This window comes from Pangasianodon hypophthalmus, chromosome 3 (assembly GCF_027358585.1).
Source record: "Pangasianodon hypophthalmus isolate fPanHyp1 chromosome 3, fPanHyp1.pri, whole genome shotgun sequence".
NCBI classification, from domain to species: Eukaryota; Metazoa; Chordata; class Actinopteri; order Siluriformes; family Pangasiidae; genus Pangasianodon; species Pangasianodon hypophthalmus.
This window is the reverse complement of record NC_069712.1, coordinates 23,337,205-23,351,918: the sequence shown is the minus strand read 5'-3', so window position 1 is coordinate 23,351,918 and position 14,714 is coordinate 23,337,205. Positions and strand designations below refer to the sequence as shown.

The following is a 14,714-nucleotide window of genomic DNA, read 5'->3' as shown; positions in this document are numbered from 1 at the left end:
AAGTACTGGTCAGATCTGACATGATTTATCTTGGTTTCATTTTTGACATCACAAAAACCTGCAATTTTAACATGGGTTTGTAGACTATCCACTGTAGGTTAGAGTACAATATAGCCTTGGGTCAGTGGCAGCACAGTCCTAGGTCTTTTTGAGAGTTAAACAGGTGTGAGACAATAACATTTAATCAGAAGTCAGAAGTAATCTGGTAGTAACATAAAGGAGAGTAGTTCTACAACATAAAATGATGCCAGTCCATTTAGAGATTTATTAACAAACAATAAAACCTTAAAATCAACTACTTAACAGAGAACCTATATGGCCTGTAAAGAGCCTAGCTGCCACATTCTAAACTAGCTTCAGGCAAACCGGGGATGAGTGACATACACAGGTGAACAATAAATTACAATAATATAGCTGTGATGAAAAAGCATTCACAACTTTTCCAGGTCTGGGAATGTCAGAAAAGTCTTCACTTTGTCTATGGATATTAGCTGAAGAAAGGCAGCTGTTTTCAGCTGAGGTTATATTCTTGTTGTTCCAAAGATAACACTAAGATTTCTGGTATTAGGGACACTAAGTCTGGCATTAGGTTTTAGAGTAGGCTGGAGATCATCAGCATAACAAACTAGTGAAATGTTGTGTTTCTGAATTATATAAAACATGGAGTATTTATAGAGATAAGAGAAACCAAAATGGACCCACAAATAAAGGCCATCACAAGTAAAGCGAGCAACAAAGGAAGAAAGAATGATACTGATTGAAGAGATACCACTTCAGGGCTGTCCCATGAATATCATCATAATACCTGAATCACTGATCAACCACGGCATGATTAATAGTATCGAAAGCAGCACTGAGGTCTAAAAGACTAAAATGACCAGAATTCTTAGTCAGCAATAAGTCATTAGAGCACCACTTAAAGGACATATCCAGTGCTATGGAAAGCTCTAAAAATAACCGGAGAATTATTAAGATTTATTTAGTTCAAGAAGGGCAATAGCTGATGAAGGACAAGCTTTCAAGAATATTTGTGAAGTATAACAATGTAGAGATCAAAATTACTGTGGAACAATGAAGCCAACTAGAGCACCACTATCTAATGAAATCCTAATGATGCATCACTTTAATATACTCAGAGAGAACACAATTCAAAATTATCATACTTTTCCTTGAGTTACTGATGTCATAAGCCCTGGACTGCAAACTGAAGAAATAGTGTCTATCCACTGGATGACATTAGTCAACACTTGCAATGTTGATTTTCCCTCGCTGGAGATTTTTTTGAAAAATTACAGCATTTTATTTAGTTATTCAAAACAGAAAAGAAACAGCCTAAAAGAGAGCAAAAACGGTTTAAATACTATGTTAAACTTTAGAGCTCCTACACAAAATGTGTAAAGGTTGCCATGGTCTAGAAATATAATACAATCCGAGTAAATGTCACTGGCTTTCTTGGCGGGGTAATATTGTGTAGAGACGTTTAAATCATTTTATCTCATAAGCCTCGTCGGCACCATGAAGACAATTCTTTGCTAGAGGTTTGCACATTTAACGCAGTGTAGCTACTTATCACAAACTCCAAAGAAAATTCTGTCTCTGTGGCTACTTAAGGCTATGTAAATAGAAAAAAAGGTAAATACTTGTCTGTCAGTTTGAAAAGCTCAACTGTTCTAGCCTGGAATTGTTTTGGGGGTGTGACTTTGGAGAGATTTAAATTTGAATTGATTCATTTGAACTTCTTTCAAAACAGCTAGCTTTAGCTAAGATTTACCAAAGTCATTGACATCACAGAGTTAAAGCTGCCAGAGAAGCAGCTGCCCAATCTGAAATATTTCACAAAACTCAATGTTTGTAGCGCATGCAGTCTTATTTGTATAAGAGTGATGAATATAAGACCACTTTAAGTGTTATGGGGCATGATATTTAGTGATGACATTTAGACTTCAAAATGCCCTTTTTGTTTTCCAGATATTCATCAGTGATCCTATTGTCAACTATTATTTTCATTGTGGATGAACTCTTCCTGCAGGTTCATGAAATTCTGGAGCATCATTTTTTATGTATAGGTTAAAACATGTCTCTACTCCCGAACCTACATTTTGTTCATTAGCTGTGTTTGACTTGCCTTGTAAGTACTAATTTGAAGGCTGGGATGAGGATATTTTCGACTTGCGAAGTGGGAAAAAAAACACACGGATGCCTCCATGTTTGTTTTTTGTTAGCAACAAGCTAGCCAGATAACTGTGATGAGTGATGTATATCTTCCTCCACAAACAACAAACTGTATAGTTAGTGTTTTAGATGTAACAAATGGATATGTCTTTATGTTGATTGATCTAAAGAAAATACTAGCATATACAGTATCTATACAGTAATACTAGCATGTACAGTATAACTCATTTAAAGGTAAGAAGTGCTTTACTGGTGATACTGTGTGCAGCCATGTTGACTGGATGTCACCCCATAAACAGGGAAGGAGCCCATCGTTGAGAAGACTACCCCAGTTTGACGAGTAGGAAGTTGAGGGGGTGTTTTCTTTGGCTTTTACTCGTTGGAGGTGGGAATTACAAGTTGTAACCTTGAGTCAGAGGCAGCAGTAGCCTAGGTCATTAGTTCAGTGTGAAGGGGGACTACGCCTCTCCATCCCACTTTCTTTACTCCCTAAGGGAGGACCTCACAGAACTTGCCTGGTCTCAGGCTGCTGTTCAGACATTTAAGACTTTGAAGGAATGCTTTACATCTGCCCATCTGCTCTAGCTCCCTTGATCCACAGTTCAATTCAATGCTAGATGTTGACCTTGATGCTTGGACTGGGAACAAAGCTATTTCAAAGGCAACGTGGCCCTCCAAATATATATCTTTTTGCCATCAGGAGCTGTTGGTGGTTAAGATAGGCTTAATGGGATGGAGACCCTTGTTAGAGGACGTCAGCTGGGTTTATCTGCTTCTCAGTAGCTTAGTGTATAAAAGCTCTTTTAGATTGTTGTATGTGCAATAGAGCTTAAGAACGTCACATTACGGTGACTTGTGGGAAATCTGCTATCTTTCTGGATGCATTTTGGAACATTATGAAGCATTAAAGTAAGATGTTTAGGAAACCTCATCTTATGTTTTACTTGCTGCTAACAGTCTAGCTACAATTTCTTTTCCAATTCAGGGATATTGTAGACCCTGGACAAGCACATCTCATGACTATAGATTTGTGTGGGGCAGTATTACGTTAATAACAACATAGCCTCAAACAAATTTAAGTTGAGAGGCTATCACACTTCTGATTTTTTTTAAAAATCAGGTTTTTTTACAAACATCCATATTGTAGGACCCAACCCACCCACAATATGGACTGTTCACACTCCTGCCCTCAGGACAGAGGTACAGGAGTGTGAAATGCAGGACTTCCAGACTAAGGAACTCCTTCTTCCCCTTAGCCATTAGACTTTTAAATGGGTAGCCAGTGGACACAAACTGGTCTCACATATCTCATAGAATAGGTGGACTGAACTGCTACAGCTCAATTTGCACAATTGAGGACTCAATTTGTACAATTTGCACAATTGTAAATGTTACTGCTGCTATTCTTATCAAGTAGCTTCACTTTGATTTGCACATTGTTAAATGTGACAGCTGCTATTGTTATTGTGTAGTTGCACTCAATTTGCTACAGGCTACTGTACTATTGTTTTTGTATTTATTATTGTTATTGTTTTGTACATAAGTCAATATTGCACATAGAGACATACTTCATATTACTGCTACATGTGAACACATTACTGTTACTACATGTACTGTAATACTGTTTTGCACAAGTCAATATTGCACACTCACACATACAGATGTACATAGACTATATATTCTATATACATAGTCTATATTCTACACTTTATTATGTTTGTTTGTATGAATATGTCTGTTTTGTTTGTTTTTTTGTTTGTTTTTTTTTTTTTTTTTAGAAATAGTTTGCATTATCTTGGCATTCAATGTGGACAGCAAAGAAAGAATTTCATTGTACAGGGAAACTTGGTTTCCTCACTGTGCACATGACAGTAAATGCTTTGAATCTTGAATCTTGAAAATTTAAGTTGAGAGGCTATCACACTTCTGATTTTTTTTTTTAGGGCAATCTTTAATAGGCAGTTGAGAGCCAACCAGACTTGAATGAACAAACTATGTAGACTAATTTTCAACGAGAGAAATGTTGTCTGATTAAAAGCCAGTGCCCCAGGACAGATGAATAGCCACACATAAATTAACATCTCTGATATAACAATCCCACCTCAGTGTGAGTTGCCTCATTTGTAAAGAAATTTATCTTGTTCATATTTCAGATGTGCAATTTTTTTCACGATCATGGCTTTATTTTTAGAATTTTTTAATAATTTTTAGAATTTTTAGAATTTTAAAAGCAACTGGTGTAATTATTATGGTTTCTGGTTGCAGATAATTGCAAGTGAAAGAAGTATTAAAAACCTAGCTAGTTACATAGCTAGCTAGATAACAGTATAGACTTGCTAATCACATCAGTAGTAATCAGAGAAAGGTTTGAAAACAGTGGATTAAAAAGTGTTCTTTTCGATAATTTCTGCTCAAATGAATTAAAAGAAATTCAGCTGTGTTCGTTTCAAAAGGTTCGGTTCCTGTCATCATTGTCACAGTGTGCAAACATGAACCCATTGAATATCATTAACTATGCTGTCTCCTGTCACTTGTAAACAAAACATTTATATAGCGAGCATGGGGCAGAGTGATTTCTGTCTTAATAGGCCTCTGTTATTGCTTGTTTTTGATCACTATGTCCCATTTTGACCACTAGGCACAATAATATCTCTACAGAGCTAAATTGGGCACTGAACACTGAACATCTTGAATGGTGACCAAAATCAGTGGAATATTGGTGTATCTCTGTCAAATAGCAACATTTTTAAATTATTGGTCACTCAAAAGAGGTAATTAGTATTTCAACAGAATTTTAAATGTATGGGGTTGTGAATGAGGACTTTATGTAGATTAACATTTGTTGAATTATAATGCCCTGCCTGCACCTATGGATAAACCACCACTCACAGTGATTTTTGTGTGTGTGTGCATGTGCATGTGTGTGAAAGGAATCAAATGCCTTGGGCAGTTCAGCAATAAGACCAAATGTATATTACTTTCTATAACATTAGTTTCCTTCAGAATTTTCTTTTTGCTGAGTTGGAACACTTTACACCCATCAGTTAAGATATCATGAGTGAATAATTTACATTAAAAAGCTTTCTAGACTATATTTCACACATTCTTTTTTTTTTTGAGTTGACAGTGAGTGTTAATTCACATAGCTAATTGCATATGTAATCATTCCTACGTGATTACATATGCAACATTTAGCAACAAGCCTAAGAAAGTGATTAAAGCTTTAGCAGATAAGCTAAGATATAGCTATTATTGGTATGTTCTTTAAAGGTTACGAAGTTAAACACAGTGATGGTGCAGATGATTCAGGCAGGGCAGAGCACAGATATTAATGACTGTACCATCAACTTTAATGTTATGCTACTGTTTAAAATTGAGTTGCATATTAATTTGCTAGTTTTGTGTTGACAGTTGAACTGAAGGCCTGAAGAAAATGTATCTAGATATTACATAACTGTTTTAACTGACTGTTCTGTCACAGTCATTTTGCTGGTGTGTGAATCTTGTAACTAATAATATACTGAAAAGTCCTATAATTGTCTATTTGTAAATTCAACATGAGCTTCAATTAACTTGTAATTTAAGAGTACTCAAAAGTAAAAGCAGAAAATCCAATTCTAGATCATCAGTCCACTTACTGTTTGCTAGTTTGTATGGATCAAAATCAGACTTCAGATTTCAAAATTAGACTGGTTTCCCAAAAATAATGTGCTTTGTGTTCTTTAAACACAGAGATTTAATACGGCAACATACACTATATGGCCCAATGGTTGTGGACATTCACATATGTGTCTCATATGTGCTTTTTAAACATCCCATTCCAGATTTATTCCCCACTTTGCTGTTATAATAACCACCACTCTTCTTGGAAGACTTTCCACTAGATTTTGGATTGTGGCTGTAGGGATGTGCCTATTCAGCCACAAGAGCATCAGTGAGCTCAGGCACTGATGTCAAGTGAGGAGTCCTGGGGCACAGACAGCATTCAAATTCATCCCAAAGGTGTTCTTTGTATTGACGTCAGGGCTCTGTGCAGGCCACTCGAGTTCTTTCACTCCAGCCTTGGCAAACCATGTCTTAATGTTTTGTGCACAGGGGCACTGGAGCCAATTTGGAGCCAAGTTTCATTCATAAACATAAAATGTAATTTACAACAATCAACAAAGTCACTTAGAATATCAGTTTTGTTGGAAAGTGATATTATATTAACCTCAGCCATTTTGAGCAAAATGAGCAGCTGGTAATGAATTAGACCTGAGACTAGTGACTAAAGAATTAAAAAAATAAAAAAGTAAACAATATTTTATTATCTAAATTGTACTGTACTCTGAATAATTCTTCACAACAGATTGAATCATTTGGAAATATTTCATACAGGATTTATTTGGAAAAATATTAAGGTGATTTTCTTCATGAACAACACTTATAAAACAATTCCTGTAAGTTTTAACAACACAATTAAATACATTACTGTTGGAAAACAGTCACTATGACCCGAAGTGCCTTATATACAATATACAAATTTGCAAAATGAGAAAAAGATTAAATTATATCTGCGTTAACTTCACAAAAACCCCAAAGCAAATTAATCACAAATAGCATTTAAATAAAAAAATATTACAACTTAAAAATCATATCAGTAACTGAACAGTTTTGTTGGCGGTGTTTTTCCTCTCCTGACCTGTGTAACGGGTCAGAGATAGACACTGCAGTCAGTGCATACTTATATGCAGTAATTATGTTTGAATGTTAAATACATTTTTTTTTATAAAAGCAACCCTCCATAGTGCAATGAGGTAAAAAAGAAATCCCTACAGGAAGTGCAACAAGTCCATCTGACACATTCCTGGGAAATAAACTTTGAGAGTGCGAGCCAGTATGGCTCAACATCCTTTTTCTGCAGTCACTGTGCTTACTTCAGTTGAGAACCAGCTCATTCTGAACTTCACCATGAACATAAGACCCACAGCAGCAGTCATAAGAAGGAAACCTTCCCTCTGGTTTGAGCAGCATATACTGGAGTAAAACCTCCTGTAGAGCAAGACGAGCTACAGCTCTGTTGTGGCATTATACCTGCAAAACAAGAGATAAATTCAGTTTTCTTTTAGTTGCAAGAAGCAGTGCAAACATATATTTATAGGTGACTTATATATTTATAGGGTTATTCAGAGATAAACTCACCTCAGTTGCAATAATACATTCATCCTTTTCATCTGATATTACAAAGACAGACTGGTACTTTGTGTCTTTGCATGCAGCTTCTGGACTTTTCTCTGATGTCTCACTAAAATACAAAGATTAGAAATTAGGTACAGATTTGAAAACCCAATTGACAGAAAGATTCCAGTCAAACACAACTGGTTTCTCTGACAATGTTTCAAGATTATTCACCTTCTTAAATGTTTTCTGTGTTTTTCTTCTGTGTCAGAGTCAAGAGCTTCGCATCTTACATCGTTTTTCTCCAAGTCCTCTTTCCCGAAGTCCTCCTGCTTAAGCTCATGAACAAGATTGTAATCCACTAATGAATAGCGAGACTTGTAACCTTTCTTTTCTACACCTGTGGCGTCACTCTGAAAGTCCACCTTCTTGTTGGTATTCTTCACCTGCGTAGTGCCTATAATGCTGACGCTCAGGTCCTTCTCTCGACTGCAGTTGTTGGTCAAGTTGTTCATGGTCTCACTTTCAATGTGACTGTCGGCTTGCTGGCTTCTCTGCTGCAGTTTTATGCGGATGTACACGACCAGAAGAGCGCACCCAAGCAGGAGCAAAAGCACCAAAATAATCCCAGCACAGACTGCTGTCCATGGAAATACGTTGTCCTCCTCATCGTCAGAGTACCTTTTATCGGCTCCCTCTACAACAGGCTGTCCTTGAGGGTTTTCAGGGAGCAAGAATTGGCAGTTACGTCCTCCGTACCCAGGAATGCAGGCACACACATAGCGGTTATCCCTTTCATAACAAGTAGCTCCATTGTGGCAAGGGTTATGTACACACTTATTGACAGGCAGGCTGCAGTTCTTGCCAGTGTATCCAGGTGGGCAGGTACAGGTGTAGTCGTTGACTCCGTCTTGACATGTTCCACCATTCTGACAGGGGTAGGCAGCACACTCATCAATATTGTCATCACAGTGTGTGCCTGTAAAACCCTCTGGACACTGGCAGAGATAGGAGTCCACAAGGTCTAGACACTGGGCACCTGAGATAGATTTGAAATAGCAGATGTTAGATAAACTGATTAACTCCACTGAACGTCCAAAACTGAAATCAATTTTTGAATCATTTCAAATCAAATTTAGTATTAGTTTACCATTTGAGCATGGATTTGAACTACAATGATCAATCTTCTTTTCACAATTAAAGCCGGCGTAGCCCATGAGACACTGACAGAAGTATCCTCCATCAGGATTGTCAGCACACCGTCCACCATTGAGGCAGGGGCCATCAGCACAAGTCATGGCACTCAGCTCACAGTTTCTTCCATAGAAGCCAGGAGGGCAGGTGCAGCTATATGTGTTCTCAAGATCCTGTGAAACCAAAGGAATTATATGGAAAAGGTGTTTAGAGGAAAGGGGTTCCAGGTTTGAAGAGCTTAGTTGCTTGGTTTCGAATTGTCTTTGTGGTCGAACACCAAATATGTCAGCTTGAGCACAATAATACTTACAGTGCAGCTTCCTCCATTTCTGCAGGGGCTGTCAGAGCACTCGTTAACCTCAATCTCACAGCTCGCCCCGGTGAAACCAGGCTTGCAGCTGCATGTGTAGCTGCCTTGACCAGTGTTAGTGCAAGTGGCTCCATTCTGGCATGGTTTGTGGTGTGTGCAGTAATTAAGATCTGAAACACAATGCAAAGTATTACTCCTCCAGTTCCATATTCAGCAAAAGGTACCAGGTACCTCATGTTGCTGATGCATAAATACAGTGTTGAAAACATTTTTAAACAAGATTAACCTTGGTTGCAGAAGAGGCCACCCCAGCCCTCTTGACAGTTGCACTGCCATGGTTGCTGGCAGGTTCCATGTAAGCAACCAGGGTAGCGGATACAGTCATCACAGTATTTCCCACTGAAGCCCACTCTGCATCTAAAGCAACACACAAAACAGATTAGAATTCATCCTGTTGTATAATAAAACAATTTTTTCCCCCTGTAAAACTTTTATACTTACTTGCATTCACCAGGTTTGTCACAAAATCCATGCTCCTCATCACACCCCGGGAGACAGATTGCTACAGAGAGAAGAAAATTGATACATTAATTTTGGCAACTAGTAACATCTTTGAAGCAAGTTATGATTTCCCAAACATTTCCCAAACAAATTCATGCTGCTCTGGGCTGAAGATGCCCCATGTGTAGGTGTCTAGAAAAACATGCTCCTGTCATCACCCTGGGAAAAAGACCCTGCTTAACACACTCTCACTCGTACAAAAGATTTACAAACAAAAGCCTCCTTTTCTTCTACCGATGGGTCAGAAGTCCCTTTTTTCACTTTGTTCATACAGCCCCCTCCCTATAATGTCGCAGAGATAAGGGTGGACAGCTGGTGGACACGCTGCTAGTGCAGGACAGCTGCTGTATTGTCTTCTCTCACTCAGCAGCTGCCCGCTCTAACAATACATAACCGCGCTGAGCCAATCAGCGGTGAGCGCTCTGCCAACCAGCCAATCAGGAGAAGCCTTTAGTCTACGGCACGCGTGTCATTATTTAGCTAACGGCTCTGTTTTGAATTACTTGAATGCGTGTTGCAAAGGCGCACTTCCGCACAGAGGTAAATAGTTTTATGCAAGATATTGTCATTCTAGCATGTACTACCTTTAGAGCACTTCTCACGTGATAAACAGGTGTTCTAAGTGAGAGTTCCCAGGCTACTTACGCTCTGTGCAGTACTGGCCTTTCCACCCGGAGTTACAGATGATCTCTCCGCGCTCTCCGCACGTGAAGTGGCCGAAGGCGTCGTCTCGCGGCCGGCAGAAGACCGAGCAGCCGTCTCCATAGTAATGCTCATCACACACGAATCTGTAGGCGTACTTCAGCTCGGTTCTCCCAGCCACCTGGAGATCCTGGGACCATTCTTCTCCGACCGTCAGGTGCCTCTGGGTGGTCATGCGACTGATCAGACGTTCTGGGTTTTCTTTAACAGAAAATGAGCCATTCATTCTTCCATCCAGTTAGGAAAAGATGAACACTGTTATTGTTTTGTAACTTTTTTCAGCTGGTCTTACCGGTTGATAAATCCTCAGTAGACTCTGTATGCAGTGCTTCAATAATTAGTGAAAACGTGCCCTGTGAGGTGAGAAAGCAGCATGTAAGTGAAGTGAAATGAAAAATGCCTTGTTTATGCCATGCACACATTCTTACAGTCGGAATCGTGGTGTGTGTGTAACGGAAGTGGAGGAGAAATGGAGGTGTGAGAACTCTGGGGTTCACGCGCCGTTTCCCAGGTTCACACTTCCTTAAGTGCATGAAATGAAAGCTTTCGGAATTTCACGCTGAGCTGCCAATAATATACCACCTCTAGAGCTATCACATTTCCATGCCTTCAGCGCTTATCAGATTGCTGTAAATTTACCTTGCATCATCAGACTAATGATGCTTCATCACCTTTGTGCTATTAAGCATCCAAAGCAGAGAAATGCAAAATATATATATATATATGTATGTATGTGAACCTACTCACCGGCCACGTAAATCCAAAAGGGAAACGAACAGGGTTGGTGAAGGTGCTGTCTGAAAGAGTTTCAGGAACTTGAAATGAGTTTGATCCGAGAACTGGAGTAGTAATTCCTCCATACGTGCACGGAGGCTCTGGGGACACGTTAGCCTGGTAATGCTTCAGGCAAATCCTGAAAAAGGTTTTGCATTCGCACTGCTGGATGGCTGAAGAGGATCCTCCTTTACAGCAGTTAGAGTTGGCTGTTATTCCTTTCTTATTGAGAAACTCTTGCAACTTCAACTCAAAAACCCCAGAGCATAAAATCTGAAAAAGAAAAGAAAAAAATAATACAGTTAATAATTCAAAGCTATAAGGTTATATTTTAGGCTCTTTAAGCTTGAGCAAACGAGAGCCACACTTTTCATTACCTGGTTTAGCATGGCACAAAGGATGGCAGCTATCATGAGTCGCCCCATGGTGGTGAAGATCTTCAGGGAGATGTTACACGTCCACGGGTGAGCTCGCTCAAGAAGTCATGTAACCTACAACTACCACACGCTGAAGAGGTGAAATCTTCAGCCAGAGGGTTGATGCACTCTTTAATTCGCTTTATCTTCTTCTTCTACAGGTCATGTCTTGCAAAAAACAAAAAACAAAAAAAAAACAGACAAGTAAATCCCAAAAGTCACAGAAAAAAAGAGTGATAACTCCAAGTTGTCAGTGCGTCCGGATCACTTGCACTTTCCACACAAAGCTGCAGCAGAGGCAGCAGGTCGCGACTGTTTACTTTGCGCTGATTTGTAGGCTTTCCAAACGCGTTTACTCCGACGCTCGTGATTCCATTGGAGAGAGAGAAGGAGTGTGTGAGTGTGTGAGTGTCTGATGTCCCAGTCCGCCTGCTGCCCGTTATATACAGAGTGTGCCTTCTAGGGTAATGAGATGCAAATGAGAGCTACTCCCCAATCTGCCTCGAGTTGTCACAAAGGGACACTTTTCCACCCCATCCACCCCCTTCCCCACACACACACACACACACACACACACACACACTCCCAAAGCTCGCCAAATGGTCACTGAGCTGTAAAATGGGCAACCTTTCCCCACTGCAGAAAGGAGTGGGGGAAAAGTCTCATTTACATAAAGGAAAAAAATTCAACCCCAACAATCCTACACATCCGGGCACAAAGCTTCAAATTGCATCACATATCCATGTGGACATTGCTCAGCCTCTGTTTAAACCTCTCCAAAGTTCAAAGATTTAAAATATAACTGCTATTAAATGAGATCCCCTATATTACTATATTCTCTAAATGTGAAATCTCACCACTGATCACGGAGAATGTGATGCATTACATCTCCTAACAGAGCATTAAGTAGAATTGGATTTGGTCAGTAGATGCTGAACCCACGATTTGTCTTGATTATTATATCATTGATCATTTTAAGAGGATAAACAATAGCCTGGTTCATACTCAGGGTCATACTCAGAGCTTGAAACGTTTCCACCTGTTGCAAAACCTAATGTAGAGCTTTGCAATTTGCAAAAGTTGCAATTTTCAAGTCATTTTTTTTCTTTTTTGAAAGTCGAGCAGTAAAGAACATGATCTGAAGGGAAATCAGTCTGAGGTACAGATCAGCCAGCAGATATTTAATCAGGCTGCACAGGAAACTTTTTTACAGCTCGATTAGTCTTAGATGTAGACATTTTAGTGAGGACAGAGTTGCTTTAAAGCTTATTTTTTTAACTCTTGTGGGCAGTAAAGCAGAGCGGCTGTGTGTCGCTCGCGTGGCTGTCATTAAAGCACTTTGTTATTGTGTGAGGGAAGAATAAGTTTGTTCTTTGTGCTCTCAGCTGTATGGTAATGCGGCCAGCACCTGCTCCCTTCACAATGTAGTGCAGAGAGAGAGAGAGAGAGAGAGAGAGAGAGCACCACGCTGAGCAGAAACATCGCCTAAATAACTGCCCCCTTTTATGGAAGTGTATTCTCTCAACAACAACAACAACAACAACAACAGAAAACACGTTCATTCGCCGTGATTATGAAATTAAATTACACAGCCGTCCTTATTGTCTGCCGATGTGCGCATGCCCACGCGCGCGCCCCCCTCTCTCTCTCACTCTCTCTCTCTCTGTGTGTGTGTGTGTGTGTGTGTGTGTGTGTGTATGAGGGTGGTCTTCATTAGGGCGTTAATTGAAAAGACTAGCCGTTTTTATCCTGCAGGAATGCAACTGCATTTGAATATATTTTTGTCAGTCTGTTTTCATAGCAGACAGTAAGGTGCAGATAGCCTACTGTACAGAAACCTCCGTGTAGAAGGAAGATTAGTGTGAAAGTGAGAGTATTTGCAGGTTGTTATGGAATGCAGATGGGTTGTTGTGAAGGTGATAGTATAGTCTGATTGTTAGAAACAGCATAGTCTATATTAAGAGAGCTGATAAAACTGATGCTTGCAGTTCCCAGCAACTCCTCTAAAACTACTGCCCAGAGATGTCAAAGCCAACCCATCATGCCTTCAGAAATGACGATGCTTTTTATTCTGAAGAAATCCATCTCTCCTCCTTCCAGCTGAGCAGTGAAAACATCCCCAGCATCTCTCATCACATCACACTGGCCAATTCTTTATCCGGACGCAGCCCACATTTCGCGATTACCACAGCAAAGCCTAACTGAAAGGCAAAGTGAAACCTCTTGGATTTATGCCCACTTCGTTTATTCTTTTCAAGAATAATTTATGCCACGCGATTCTGTCTTGGTTAAATCAAGCAGAAAGCCCCTCTTCTTTCTGCCCTTCTCCCTCCTTTCTGGAGCTGGACTATGGAGAGACTGTTTAACTTAAGTGTTTCTATAGGGGGCTGTTGTACTTTAACTCCTGCCCACCAGTAGCTGTGCTGAACAAAGCCCGGGACTCGAGGTTCCACTATTCATCTTTTCTCTGCGCTTTAATTTTCATTGATTTTGAATACAAGGGGAGCCCTTTGGGGATTCTCTCTGAAGGCCACGACACGCCTTTAGACGCGCTCAGCACCCCCCTCCCAAGCCAACCATCTGCTCCCAACCAAATGGCGTGTTTTTTTTCTTCTTCTTCTTCTTCTTCCTTCCCCACATTTCAACTGCATGTCTCCACTGTTCCTGCGCACAGCACAGAGTCCTCCTCTAAATTGGACTGGAAGCATGGCAAAGAAGCCGCAAGTGAATGGCAGGCCACTGGCCATATGGTTAGGGAAGCTGGAAGAGAGTAAAAGTGGCCCGTGGGAACTCTGATGTACTACCTACAACAAACAGGGCTAGACTTCAGGGCTGGACCTGCTGCCTCTAGATCAGTCCAGTTAAACAGGATGGATTATAGTCGTCTTATCAAATGCAGAGAACAATATAGCCACACACTTCCCTGATAATACCGTCACCGACCTGCTCAGATATTGTCAGATGAGTTTATTATATGCATTGACGCATAGCGCACAGCTCCTTTATGAGCTCTGTGGACTGCTGATGCTGGAGTGGAGACAAGACACAAGCTGCAGCAACGTGACGCAGCAGAAGTCGCGCGCCGATTACAATGACAAAGGAGCAGTCGCGTGGCCCGAGCATGCGCATATGATTGATAAGAAGCAACACGGAGGATGAAAACATCCAGCACTCAGGTCTAGCTAATGGCAAACGACCATCTGTGGCCTCTGCGTGTTTGCTCTTTGTATACTAACAGTCCAGCGACCAGATTAACAGATTAGTACTGATTCCGGGCAGGTCTTTGTATCTTAAGTCCGATTAATTTTACCAGCTGCTGCAGCAGGTAGTCCTCTCAGTGCCCTGCCTGTTGCAGCGGGCTTTGGGGTGGTGTGTGTGTGTGTGTGTGTGTGTGTGTGTAAGCGCGCGCGTGCGGCTTGAATTCTTCG

General features: G+C 40.4%; 1 protein-coding gene across 1 annotated transcript; it reads right to left on the bottom strand.

The window, feature by feature from the left end:
- Window positions 1–6,526: 6,526 nt before the first annotated feature.
- On the bottom strand, window positions 6,527–11,723 carry dld (deltaD). Its single transcript, XM_026937324.3, has 11 exons — window positions 11,248–11,723; window positions 10,844–11,143; window positions 10,389–10,449; window positions 10,040–10,297; window positions 9,335–9,395; window positions 9,120–9,250; window positions 8,834–9,003; window positions 8,480–8,696; window positions 7,564–8,368; window positions 7,354–7,456; window positions 6,527–7,245 (listed from the first exon to the last, which is right to left on the bottom strand). The coding sequence occupies exons 1-11, from the start codon at window positions 11,293–11,295 to the stop codon at window positions 7,240–7,242; spliced, it is 2,160 nt and encodes a 719-aa protein (XP_026793125.1). The 5' UTR covers window positions 11,296–11,723; the 3' UTR covers window positions 6,527–7,239.
- Window positions 11,724–14,714: the final 2,991 nt, after the last annotated feature.

Bases quoted from the DNA above. Each gene is read 5' to 3' on its own strand.
- dld (XM_026937324.3), bottom strand. From the start codon at position 11,295: ATGGGGCGACTCATGATAGCTGCCATCCTTTGTGCCATGCTAAACCAG. The intron at 9,251-9,334 runs GTAAGTATAAAA...GTGTTGCTTTAG, and splicing joins GACAAACCTGGTGAATGCAA to ATGCAGAGTGGGCTTCAGTG. The intron at 7,457-7,563 runs GTGAATAATCTT...TTTGTATTTTAG, and splicing joins CACAGAAAACATTTAAGAAG to TGAGACATCAGAGAAAAGTC.